At 45.0% G+C, this 13,173-nt stretch overlaps 1 protein-coding gene across 1 annotated transcript in view; it reads left to right on the top strand.

Annotated features, from left to right (window-relative positions):
* The window catches only part of LOC125466148 (tubulin polyglutamylase ttll6-like), a 39,684-nt gene extending 27,994 nt beyond the window's left edge, over positions 1 to 11,690 (top strand). Inside the window, exons 11-13 of the mRNA XM_059638655.1 lie at positions 900 to 1,383; positions 11,519 to 11,601; positions 11,658 to 11,690. Coding sequence (XP_059494638.1) covers positions 900 to 1,383; positions 11,519 to 11,601; positions 11,658 to 11,690 — 600 coding nt within the window. The remainder of the gene's footprint in view (positions 1 to 899; positions 1,384 to 11,518; positions 11,602 to 11,657) is intronic.
* Positions 11,691 to 13,173: the final 1,483 nt, after the last annotated feature.

The raw sequence follows: 13,173 nt of genomic DNA, 5'->3' as shown, positions 1-13,173 counted from the left end.
TGAAGTATTTAGATAGAATATAAAAGAGAAACCTTTCTCAATGGCTGAAGGATAGATAACCAGAGAGCACACAATTAATGGCAACTAGCAAAAGAACCAAGGTAACATAAGGGAAGAAACAGTAAAATGATGGAGAAACTCAGCAGGTCTGGCAGAATCTGTGGAGAGAGAAATGTTTTGAGTCCAGTATGACTCTTTGTCATTCTGAAGAACTCATGGCTGCTACAGACTTGATGGGCTGAATGGCCCTAATCCTTTGCTGAATTATTATGTGTTTCTAAAATGAGAGAGGCTGTCTAGTAGTCACTGATCAGCATGACTCTCCTAAGAGACCAATCACTGTCAATTGAGTTCCTATACTGGTTCTGCACTCCTCACTGACTTAATTGATCTCAGTCAGGGCTGTACAAGTAATGGTAGGTAAACAGGGATTAAATTCAACCAGGATTTTGGCATCAATTCACTGTATGGTTTCAACTATATTATAATTAGATAATGTTTATCCTTTTACAAATGTACATGATATGCCTGTGCAGCAAGGGGCTAGAACGAAACTTAATCATATCTTTTTAGAAGTACCATGGTCTTGATCGTGTGGGCTAGAATGTGTGATAATTTTACACACCATTGGCACTATAGGCCAAAGTATTTGTCCTGTTACTTATTATCCAGGTAGTATGGACCACAGTCTGAATTTTGTAGTAGCAATGCCTTGGTTGTAAAACTGCTTACACTGCTACACCCTTCAACACAATTAGAGCAAAGAGATTTCTGTGTTTAAAGCTGGTAGTAATAGATAACGTGCAATCAGCTTGATGTCGTTGTTATAAATTGTTCCAACTGTGTCACCTACTTGCTTCAACCCTGCTGATGACCGCAAATGTTGACTTTCTCATTAGACTACACAGTTGGAGATCCCTGAAGAACTGGACACCCAGAGTACGTTATCACAGGGCAGTGAAGAGGAGCTCAGGCCCAAGGACACATGCAGCATCACATCAGTACAAAGCATGGAACAAATTGGGAGTTCAAGCCAATTCCAACTAGAGGCCCAGGTCCATCCAAACTTCCAGTGTCCACCTACCTGCCAATTACAATTTACTGCCCAAAACCAGCCTGAGACCCAGGTCCTTCTAAAAGGGGGACTCAAGGCTAGGAAAGGTTTTGTAGGCAATCACTACTTCACATCACAAATGATCAAAAGGGTGTCTATGGCTCTGAAACGTAATCGCAATCAGGTGTGTCCCCCAAGTGACGTGAATTACTTTGTGCAGACAGACACTGCAGAGGCCCTAAACCAAAGTCCCAATATGATGGAGGAAATTCCCAATACAGCAGGAGATCAACACAACGCCAATTGCAGCTGTTGGAAACGGAATGCAAGTAAGTGTGATTAAAATTTATAACTTCTTTAGCTGAAAGTAAATGGAAAAACTTCAATTCTTTAAAACATTCATTAGAGAAGATTCAGTCAGTTATTCGGGAGTCTGTTGGTACCTGACCTGTCCAATTAAGACTCTGTAAAACAAGTGGAAGCCATGCTTTGCTCCAAATTGTGTATCCACATGTAGGGATACAAATAGGATTTGAGCTGAGATGGACAAGGATTCGAGAGGGACTATATGGTGTTTCTCATGAGAGATCCAATGACAATAATAGTCAGAATTCATTAATATTTTATTGGCCAGCTGGTTATCTGAGAAAACAGAAAAGTAGTGAGTTATTAAGAAAACAAGAAATAGGGGTTGGAGTAGATCAAATGGCCTTGTAGCCATTTTGTAGCCTCCTATCCTATCCTATCCAATCCTAAATCCCTGGACTTTGAGTGTTCAAATTCTAGTGATTTCCGTCTTGAAGGTACGCAACAACCCGAGCAGAGAATTCCAAAGATTTGTAACAATGAAGAAATCGCTCCGGGATAGCGAAGAGGACTGTCAGAGGATACACCAGGATATAGATCTGTTGGAGGCGTGGGCAGAAAAAATGGCAGATGGTGTTTAATCTGGACAAATGTGAGGTGATGCATTTTGGAAGGTCAAATACAGGTAGAAATTATACAGTGAATGACAGAACCCTTAGGAGTATTGATATGCTGAGGGATCTGGGTGTGCAGGTCCAGAAATCATGGAAGGTGGCAGTACGGGTAGATAAAGTGGTAAAAATAGGCTTCTGGCATGCTTGTCTTTACTGGAAGGGGCATTGAGTATAAGGATAGGCAGGTTATGCTGTAGCTTTATAGAACTTTACTTCAGCTACTGGTCACCATACTACCAGAAGGTTGTGGATTCTTTGGAGAGGGTACAGAAAGGGTTTATGAAGATGTTGCCTGGTATGGGGGATTTTAGCCTTGAAAAAAGATTGCATAGACTGGATTTGTTTTCACTGGATTGCAGGAGGTTGAGGGGCAATCCTAATATAGATTTATAAGATTGTGAATGGCATAGATACAGTGGAAAGTATAAGGCTTTTTTTCCAGGGTGAAAGGGTCCATTCCTAGGGGACGCAGGTTCAAGGTGTGAGGGGGAAGTTTAAAAGAGATGTGCGAGGCAAGTTTTTCACACTAAGGGTGGTGAGTGCCTGTAATCCCCTTCCAGAGGAGGAGATGGAAGCAGTCACAATAGCAGCGTTAAGAAGCACCTGGACGAATACACGAGCAGGGAAGGAATAGAGGAATACTGATCCTGTAAATGAAGTCAGTTTTAGTACAGAAAGGCAAAATGTAGCAGCACAGGCTTGGAGAGTCAAAGGGTTTGGTCCTGTGATGTATTTTCTTTGTTCTTTGTTCTCTGTTCCATCTCAATCTTAAACAGACAATTCCTTACCCTGAGGTAGTGTCCCTCGTTTCTAGATATCTCAGCCAGTCAGGAATAGCATCACCACATCAACCCTGTTAAGCCATCTAATAATTTTGACCATTTCCGTCAGTTCATGTCTCATTCTTCTAAATATTTAAGCACATAGAATTATGATAAACACAGATTCTCAAACTGACATACCCAGTACTAACTTTTGCTTTTTCTCCCAGTCTTACTGTTAAATGTTAAGAAAATACTTTTGGCATTAATACTCATTTTTGTTTTGCTGCTCTCGGATAATGTATAATGCTCATGGTCCTAAACTGCACTCTCAAGTTACTTGACTCTGAATGTGGTAGATATAGGAACAGGAGGTGAGGCATTAGATTAGTTCTGGTAGGTTACCAACTCTGCTTGGACACATTCCTGGAGATTTCATGACATGATCTCTTACCTGCTGTCACCCTACTCACAATGTTCTACTGTTGCCAATGTCCATCTGAAACACTTTCCTACATTGAGCAGAATGTACATAGCTTCTTCATTACCCAGTTAAGTGAATCTTCGTCATCACTTAACTGTCATTTCTATTTTTTTTCCAGTCTCACCGTGATGTGAGTATTGTTGAGAAAATAACAATAATTTAAGATAAACTAATAAGCACATGGTGGGGGGTGGTGGAGTGGAGTGGGAAGGAATAATAGGACAAGCTGTTGGGGTGATTCAGGAAGATTGAAAGAGGTTCACATTTGAAAATGATGATGGACCCATTGGGTCAATTGGCCTGTTGCTCATTCTAGAACATAGAGCAGTACAGCACAGTTCAGGCCCATGATGTTGTGCTGAACTTTTACCCTAAACCTAAGGTCTATCTAACCTCCACCCCTCCCTTATATTATCATCCATATGCCTCTCTAATAGCCACTTAAATGCCCCTAATGAGGCTGACTCCACCCCCTTCTCCAGCAATGCATTCCACACCCCAACACACCCTGAGTAGAGAACCTACCTCTGACATCTCCCCTATATCTACCTCCACTCACTTTAAAATTATGCTCCCTCGTAGTAGCTACCACTACCCTAGGGAAAAGTTTCTGACTGTCCACTCTATCTATACCTATACCTATACTCTATCTATAAGTCAGTTCTGTGAGGAATCTCTTGCTGTAAATAGGCATTTTGTCGACTTGTGGGTTGGGCCAGAATTTATTCCCATTCCTAATTGCCCCTGATAAGGTGATGGCGAGCTGCCTTCTTGAACCACTACAGCAGTCCATGTGTGGCTAGGGAGACAATAGGTCCCCGGAAAGATCAGCATGGTCGTCTATGTTTGGAGCCACAGGAAATGGGTGAGATTTTTTAAATGAATATTTCTCCTCCGTGTTTACTGAGGAGATAATCATGAACGCTAACAAAATAAGGGAAACGAATGGGGATGTTTGGGACTGCATACATATTACCAAGAGGAGGTGTTTGCAGCCCTAGTTGCATTAAGGTGAATAAATCCCCTGGGCCTGATCAAGTCCATCCTCGGATGTTGTGGGACAGTAGGGAAGAAATTGCGGAGGCCTTTGCAGAGATTTTTGGTTTATTTTTAGTCACTGGTGTTGTTCTGGAAGACTGGAGATTGGCTAATGTTGTTTAAGAAAGGCAGCAAAGACAAGCCGGGGAACTACAGAGCAGTGAGCCAGACATCAGTGGTTGGTAAGTTATTGGAGAGGATACTGATGGACAGGATCAACCGACATTTGAATAGTCAAGGTCTGATTAGGGATAGTCAGCATGGATTTGTGCGTGGGAAATCATGTCTGACAAATTGTCTGAGTTTTTCGAAGAGGTAACCAAGAGGATAGGTGAGGGTAAAGCAGTAGATATTGTCTATATGGGCTTTAATAAGGCCTTTGACAATGTCCTGCATGGCAAGTTAGTCGTGAATGTTAGGTCACTTGGGATCCAGAGAGAGCTAGCTAATTGGATTCAAAATTGGCTCAATGGTGAGAAGCAGAGGGTGATGGTTGAATTCCAAGATAATAAAATGTGAGGCTGGATGAACACAGCAGGCCAAGCAGCATCTCAGGAGCACAAAAGCTGATGTTTCGGGCCTAGACCCTTCATCAGAGAGGGTGATGGGGGGAGGGAACTGGAATAAATAGGGAGAGAGGGGGAGGCGGACCGAAGATGGAGAGTAAAGAAGATAGGTGGAGAGAGTATAGGTGGGGAGGTAGGGAGGGGATAGGTCAGTCCAGGGAAGACGGACAGGTCAAGGAGGTGGGATGAGGTTAGTAGGTAGATGGGGGTGCGGCTTGGGGTGGGAGGAAGGGATGGGTGAGAGGAAGAACCGGTTAGGGAGGCAGAGACAGGTTGGACTGGTTTTGGGATTCAGTGGGTGGGGGGGAAGAGCTGGGCTGGTTGTGTGGTGCAGTGGGGGGAGGGGACGAACTGGGCTGGTTTAGGGATGTAGCAGGGGAAGGGGAGATTTTGAAACTGGTGAAGTCCACATTGATACCATTAGGCTGCAGGGTTCCCAGGCGGAATATGAGTTGCTGTTCCTGCAACCTTCGGGTGGCATCATTGTGGCAGTGCAGGAGGCCCATGATGGACATGTCATCTAGAGAATGGGAGGGGGAGTGGAAATGGTTTGCGACTGGGAGGTGCAGTTGTTTGTTGCGAACCGAGCGGAGGTGTTCTGCAAAGCGGTCTCCAAGCCTCCGCTTGGTTTCCCCAATGTAGAGGAAGCCACGCCGGGTACAGTGGATGCAGTATACCACATTGGCAGATGTGCAGGTGAACCTCTGCTTAATGTGGAATGTCATCTTGGGGCCTGGGATAGGGGTGAGGGAGGAGGTGTGGGGGCAAGTGTAGCATTTCCTGCGGTTGCAGGGGAATGGTGATGGTTGAATGTTGTTTCTTGGACTGGAGGCCTGTGACTAGTGCTGTGTCACAGGTGTCGGTTCTGGGATCTTTGTTATTTGTTATTTACATAAATGGTCTGGATGTGAATGTACATGATTAGTAAGTTTGCGGATGATACAAAATTGGGAACTATCATTGATAGAGAAGAAGGTTATCAAAATTACTGAGGGATCTTGATCAGATGGGGAAGTGGGCAAAGGATTGGCAAATGCAATTCAGCACAGATAAATGTGAGGCATTTCACTTTGGAAAGTCAAACTAAGGTAAAGCTTATACAGTAAATGATAAGGACCTGAGGAGTGTTGTGGAACAGAGGGACCTAGGAGCACAATTTCATTGTTCATTGCAGCATCACAGGTAGACAGGGTGGTGAAGAAGGCATTTCGCATGCTGGCCTTTTTCAGTCAAGGCATTGAGTATAGGAGTTGGGATATTATGTTACAGTTGTGTAAGTCGCCGGTGAGGCCACACTTGAACTATTGTATGCAATTTTGTTTGCCCTTTTATAGGAATGACATGGTTAAACTTGGAAGTGTGAAAAGTAGATTTATGAGAATGTTGCCAGCACTGGTATGTCTGAGTTATAGGGAGCGGTTGGCCAGGATAGGACTTAATTCCTTGGAACATAGGTGAATGAGGGATGACTTTTTTTTGAGGTATATAAAATCATGTGGGGCATAGATAGGATGAATGCGTATAGCCTCTTTCCGAGGGATGGGGAATTGAAAACTGGGGGGCATAGGTTTAAGGTGAGAGGGAAAAGATTTAAGAAGGACCTGAGAGGCAACTCCTTCACCAGAGAGTGGTGCATATATGGAATAGGGTGCCAGGGAAAGTGGTTGAGACAGGTACAATAGCAACATTTAAAAAACCATTTGGATAGGCACATGGATGAGAATGGTTTAGAGGCATATGGACCAAATGCGGGCAGTTAGAACTAGCTGAGTGGGCAGCATGGACCAGTTTGGGCCGAAGGGCCTGTTAGCATGTTGTATAACTCTATGACTGTATGTGCTGTAGGTCGACCCATAATTCTATGAGGGAGGAAGCTCCACGACTTTGAACTCGGAACACTGAATAAATGGTAATTTTATTTCCAAGTCATGACATTGAGTGTCTTGGATGGGAATTTGCAGATGGTAGTGTTCCTATGTATCTGCTGCCCCTATCCTTTAGGATGGAAGTGGTGTGGGTTTGGAAGGCAGCATCTAAAGATCTTTGAATTTTAGCATAGTCAGAAGTTGAGCAATGCTGAAAAGAAATTCATTTTGTCAAGGTTTCCCATTTTGCACTCATCAGGACATTAATAAGTACAGCAACGTAAAGGGGTCTACAATGTGGCACAAAGAAACAAAGAAACCTACAGCACAGGAACAGGCCCTTCGGCCCTCCAAGCCTGCGCCGATCAAGATTCTCTGTCTAACCTGTCATCTATTTTCTAACGGTCTGTGTCCATTTGCTCCCTGCCCATCCATGTACCTGGCCAAATATATGTTAAAAGATGCTAACGTGTCTGCGTCTACCACCTCCGCTGGCAACACATTCCATGCTCCCACCACCCTCTGTGTAAAGAACTTTCCACGCATATCTCCCTTAAACTTTCCTCCTCTCACTTTGAACTCATGACCCCTAGGAACTGAGTCCCCCACTCTGGGAAAAAGCTTTTTGCTATCCACCCTGTCTATACCCCTCATGATTTTGTAGACCTCAATCAGGTCCCCCCTCAATCTCTGTCTTTCTAATGAAAATAATCCTATTCTATTCAACCTCTCTTCATAGCTAGCACCCTCCATACCAGGCAACATCCTGGTGAACCTCCTCTGCACCCTCTCCAAAGCGTCCACATCCTTTTGGTAATGTGACCAGAACTGTACACAGTACTTCAAATGTGGCCGACCCAAAGTCCTGTACAACTGCAACATGAACAGCCAACTCTTGTACTCAATACCCCGCCCAATGAAGGAAAGCATGCCATATGCCTTCTTGACCACCCTATTGACCTGCGTTGTCACCTTCAGGGAACAATGGACCTGAACACCCAGATCTCTCTGTTCATCAATTTTCCCTAGGACTTTTCCATTTACTGTATAGTTCGCCCTTGAATTTGATCTTCCAAAATGCATCACCTCGCATTTGCCCAGATTGAACTCCATCTGCCATTTATCTGCCCAACTCTCCAGTCTATCTATATTCTGCTGTAATTTCTGACAGTCCCCTTCACTATCAGCTACTCCACCAATCTTAGTATCATCAGCAAACTTGCTGATCAGACCACCTACACCTTCCTCCAGATCATTTACATATATCGCAAACAACAGTGGTCCCAGCACAGGTCCCTATGGAACACCACTGGTTACAGGTCTCCAATTTGAGAAACTCCCTTCTACTACTACCCTCTGTCTCCTGTTGCCCAGCCAGTTTTTTATCCATCTAGCTAGCACACCCTGGAACCCATGTGACTTCACCTTCTCCATCAGCCTGCCATGGGGAACCTTATCAAATGCCTTACTGGAGTCCAAGTATATGACATCTACAGCCTTTCCCTCATCAATCAATTTTGTCATGTCCTCAAAGAATTTGTGCATATTGGAAGCTACATATATTAATATACAGGACCCTGTTCTATACAAAAAAAAATGAACAAACATTGTGCCTGTTTCAACTGAAACAAACAGGTGATGGCTGTTCTCTGACAATAAAATGTGAGGCTGAATGAACGCAGCAGGCCCAGCAGCATCTCCTTGGCCTGCTGTGTTCATCCAGCCTCACATTTTATTGTCTTGGATTCTCCAGCATCTGCAGTTCCCATTATCACATGGCTGTTCTCTGGTTTGCTGGTCAGGGCAGTGCCTTACAAAAAGAGACACCTAGATAACAAAATGTGAAGCTGGATGAACACAGCAGGCCAAGGAGCATCTCAGGAGCACAAAAGCTGACATTCCTGGCCTAGACCCTTCATCAGAGAGTGGAATGGGGAGAGGGTTCTGGAATAAATAGGGAGTGAGGGGGAGGTATACCGAAGATGGAGAGAAAAGAAGATAGGTGGAGAGGAGAGGATAGGTGGGGAGCTAGGGAGGGGATAGGTCAGTCCAGGGAAGACGGACAAGGTCAAGTAGGCGGGATAAGGTAGTAGGTAGGAAATGGAAGTGCGGCTTGGGGTGGGAGGAAGGGATGGGTGAGAGGAAGAACAGGTTAGGTCGGCGGAGACAGACTGGGCTGGTTTTGGGATGCAGTGGGGGGAGGGGATGAGCTGGGCTGGTTTTGTGATGCAGTAGGGGGAGGGGAAGAATTGGGCTGGTTTTGGGATGCAGTGGGGGAAGGGGAGATTTTGAAGCTTGTGAAGTCCACATTGATACCATTGGGCTGCAGTGTTCCCAAGCGGAATATGAGTTGCTGTTCCTGCAACCTTCGGGTGGCATCATTATGGTACTGCAGGAGGCCCATGATGGACATGTCGTCTGAGGAATGGGAGGGGGAGTTAAAATGATTTGCGACTGGGAGGTGCAGTTGTTTGTTGCGAACCGAGCGGAGGTGTTCTGCAAAGCGGTCCCCAAGCTTCCGCTTGGTTTCCCCGACGTAGATGAAGCCACATCGGGTACAATGGATACAGTATACCACATTGGCAGATGTGCAGGTGAACCTCTGCTTAATATGGAAAGTCATCTTGGGGCCTGGGATGGGGGTGAGGGAGGTGGTGTGGGGGCAAGTGTAGCACTTCCTGCAGTTGCAGGGGAAGGTGCCGGGTGTGGTGGGGTTGGAGGGGAGTGTGGAGCGGACAAGGGAGTCGTGGAGAGAATGGTCTCTCCGGAAGGCAGACGAGGGTGGGGATGGAAAAATCGCTGGGTGGTGGGGTCAGATTGTAGATGGCGGAAGTGTGGGAAGATGATGCGTTGTATCTGGAGGTTGGTGGGGTGGTATGTGAGAACGAAGGGGATCCTCTTGGGGCGGTTGTGGCAGGGGCGGGGTGTGAGGGATGAGTTGCAGCAAATGCGGGAGACACAGTCAAGGGCGTTCTCGACCACTGCGGGGAGAAAGTTGCGGTCCTTGAATAACGTGGACATCTGGGGTGTGCGGGAGTGGAATGCCACATCCTGGGAGCAGACGCGGCGGAGGCGGAGGAATTGGGAATAGGGGATGGAATTTTTGCAGGAGGGTGTGTGTGAGGAGATGTATTCTAGGTAGCTGTGGGAGTCGGTGGGCTTGAAATGGACATCAGTTACAAGCTGGTTGCCTGAGATGGAGACTGAGAGGTCCAGGAAGGTGAGGGATGTGTTGGAGATGGCCCAGGTGAACTTGAGGTTGGATTGGAAGGTATTGGTGAAGTGGATGAACTGTTCAAGCTCCTCTGGGGAGCAAGAGGCGGCGCCGATACAGTCATCAATGTAACGGAGGAAGAGGTGGGGTTTGGGGCCTGTGTAGGTGCGGAAGAGGGACTGTTCCACGTAACCTACAAAGAGGCAGGCATAGCTTGGGCCCATGCGGGTACCCATGCCACCCCCTTTGTCTGTAGGAAGTGGGAGGATTCGAAAGAGAAGTTGTTGAGGGTGAGGACGAGTTCGGCTAGGCGGATGAGGGTGTCGGTGGATGGGGATTGGTCGGGCCTGCGGGACAGGAAGAAGCGGAGGGCCTTGAGGCCATCTGCATGAGGAATACAGGTGTATAGGGACTGGACGTCCATGGTGAAAATGAGGTGTTGGGGGCCAGGGAATTGGAAGTCCTGGAGGAGGTGGAGGGTGTGGGTGGTGTCACGGACGTAGGTGGGGAGTTCCTGGACCAAAGGGGAGAAAATGGAGTCCAGATAGGTGGAGATGAGTTCGGTGGGGCAAGAACAGGCTGAGACAATGGGTCGACCAGGGCAGGCACGTTTGTGGATTTTGGGAAGGAGATAGAAACGGGCCTTGCGGGGTTGGAGCAAAACAGAGACACCTGCTTGGTTTAATTTGAAACAAAGCTTGACAGTTGACTGTCATGCCTCATTGAACTCCTTAACAATGCCTCTACCAATCAGAATTTATTTTCCAACCAACCTGCATTCTCTTTTCATGCAGTATAAAGTGATGTTCCTCTTTACATTGGGTTTTCTTGGAAAAGTCTTGATCAGTGCAAGATGACAAGCTTCGAGAAAGCATTATCACTTTTCAGCAATATTCTTTGTAAAAATTTCATTGGAAAAGTTCTTACAAAGTAAATTGGGAGATTAGAGAGCCATCCTTGATGTTTCCAGGTGCAGATGGCAGTGTGGACCTATAGCAAGAATTTTACAGATTCATGGTAATTGTTTAATCTTGTTTTTCAAGCACTTTCTTCCATTGCCTAGCAAACTAATCATTGAGCCAATGGTTAGTGGGGTGGGTGTGTCAGATTTTTGGCATCTGAGCAGAAAACGACTGACAGATGAGTTGAAAGGTTCCTATGTTCACGAGATCTAGTGTTCGGATGCCTTAAAAATGTTCAAAATGAGCATATTTATGCAGCACAGATTCCACCTGTAATTCTCAACCAGAATAGATGAAATAATAGCTAATTGCATTGACCTTCCTGATACATCTGGGGAATGCTTTTCTGAGATACGGTTTTAGACACATTGATTAGGAATGGCATAGAGAGACATTTACTCTGCTAACTTGTGTTAAACTTTAATTTCATTATGTGTCAGATTTTATTTTGTTAAATGGTCATTTGTACCATGGCAGTTTGGCATGGTTAATTCTGCCAGGTTTGCTGCAATGAAGAAAATTTTAATAAAACTGTAAATCAGCAAGTGTTTGTTTGTCAACTTTGTTGAGCAAGAATCTTTGGTTGTGCTACAGATAGGATCTTCTGCATGGGCCGATTACGAACTAATGATGTGAAATCTTGCTTCACAAACCATCACAAGCTGCAGAGAAACCAAGTTACTGAAATGCTTCATAGCACATTTGTTAATCCAGAAAAGGTTATCGAAGACAGAAGCAGACGGAACTTGTGTGTGGTGTCCTTTAAGGCCCCCACAATCCAGAGACTTGGCTGTGCTCATTTCGCCAAACCTACAATAAGACAAAAAGATCTGAATAATATTGGCAGGTAAGTGCACTGCTGATTGTATGCATTTTTTTATAATCCGTTGGTAGTGAGCTGAAGGGCATATTGAGGACAGCTTTGCTGGAAGGTGCACAGTGAGTGGAAAAATAGATTGAGCTATGCTGCCTCTCGAGCCTGTTAGTCTGCTGACACTGTCTAGCCTGACCCATGAACACTGAGCACCAGGTTAATTACAAAGAAATTACCAATGCTGATGAGATTTTAACCTAATCTGATTTAATGGCTTCAGAACAAGATGTGGGAACATTGTACATATGTCATTTGAAACTGTAGGAGAGATTAAGGTAGCATAAATGTGTGCAAGAGATTGAAGTAGTCAGTGTATGTTTACTGTTCAGAGTGAAAAGGGGATATGTGAGAAGTGTGTGTGTGTGTGAGAGACTGAGTGAAGAGTTGGGGTGTGTGAGATTGAGGAGAGGAGTGTGTGTATGAGAGAGAGGGGGAGAGGAATGTGTGTATGTGTGTGAGAGAGAGGGAGAGGAATGTGGGTGTGTGAGAGAGAGGGGGAGAGGAATGTGTGTGTGAGAGAGAGAGAGAGGGAAAGGAATGTGTGTGTGTGAGAGAGGGAGAGGAATGTGTGTGTGTGAGAGAGGGAGAGGAATGTGTGTGTGAGAGAGGGAGAGGAATGTGTGTGTGTGAGAGAGGGAGAGGAATGTGTGTGTGTGAGAGAGAGAGAGGGGAGTGTGTGTGTGTGAGAGAGGGAGAGATTTGTGTGTGTGTGTGTGTGTGTGTGTGTGTGTGAGAGTGAGAGAGAGAGGATCCAAAAAATTGCTTTCCTTGTGCTGCTTAAATAATTTGGTGAAAAATAAGTCATTTGGTTCTGCCATAAAACAGGCCATTTGCCCTACAAAATGAGTTAGTGATGTTTCAACTATAACTAGATAGATCCCCCATTCTCTGTAACAATGGAACCCTCCTTCTTTTTCTCCAGGAGATAATCAGGCCATTTTGACATTGAGCTGCGAGAGATTTACTTCATTGGGTTATCCATCATTTCTGCAGTACTCAATTGTTTCTGCCCTGTAATGTTTCACCCTTGAGAGTCATCCTCCACAACTTCAAACCCACTGCAACCTTGCTTTAATTTGAAGACAATGAACTGTAAAACAAATTTGATTTAGTGAGTGGCATTTATTCATCATCTACCTTGTGCTTTTGGAAATGTATCTTGTTACAAAAGGTATTAAATATATTTAAAGATTATAAAATACCACATTGTTACATTAATTCGTTTGTTTGCAAAATACTTAACACTACTCATTTCTGTTCACATCTTCAGCAATGTTGCAGCTTATGTCTCCCAGATGTTGCAATTTACCTTGCTCCTCACACCTATTTTCTCCTGCCCTCACCTGAAGGCACTAGCTTATTATGAGCTTCATAG

Source organism: Stegostoma tigrinum, chromosome 31 (assembly GCF_030684315.1).
Source record: "Stegostoma tigrinum isolate sSteTig4 chromosome 31, sSteTig4.hap1, whole genome shotgun sequence".
Classification (NCBI taxonomy): Eukaryota; Metazoa; Chordata; class Chondrichthyes; order Orectolobiformes; family Stegostomatidae; genus Stegostoma; species Stegostoma tigrinum.
The sequence above is the reverse complement of the archived record's forward strand: the minus strand, read 5'-3'. Positions and strand labels throughout refer to the sequence as shown.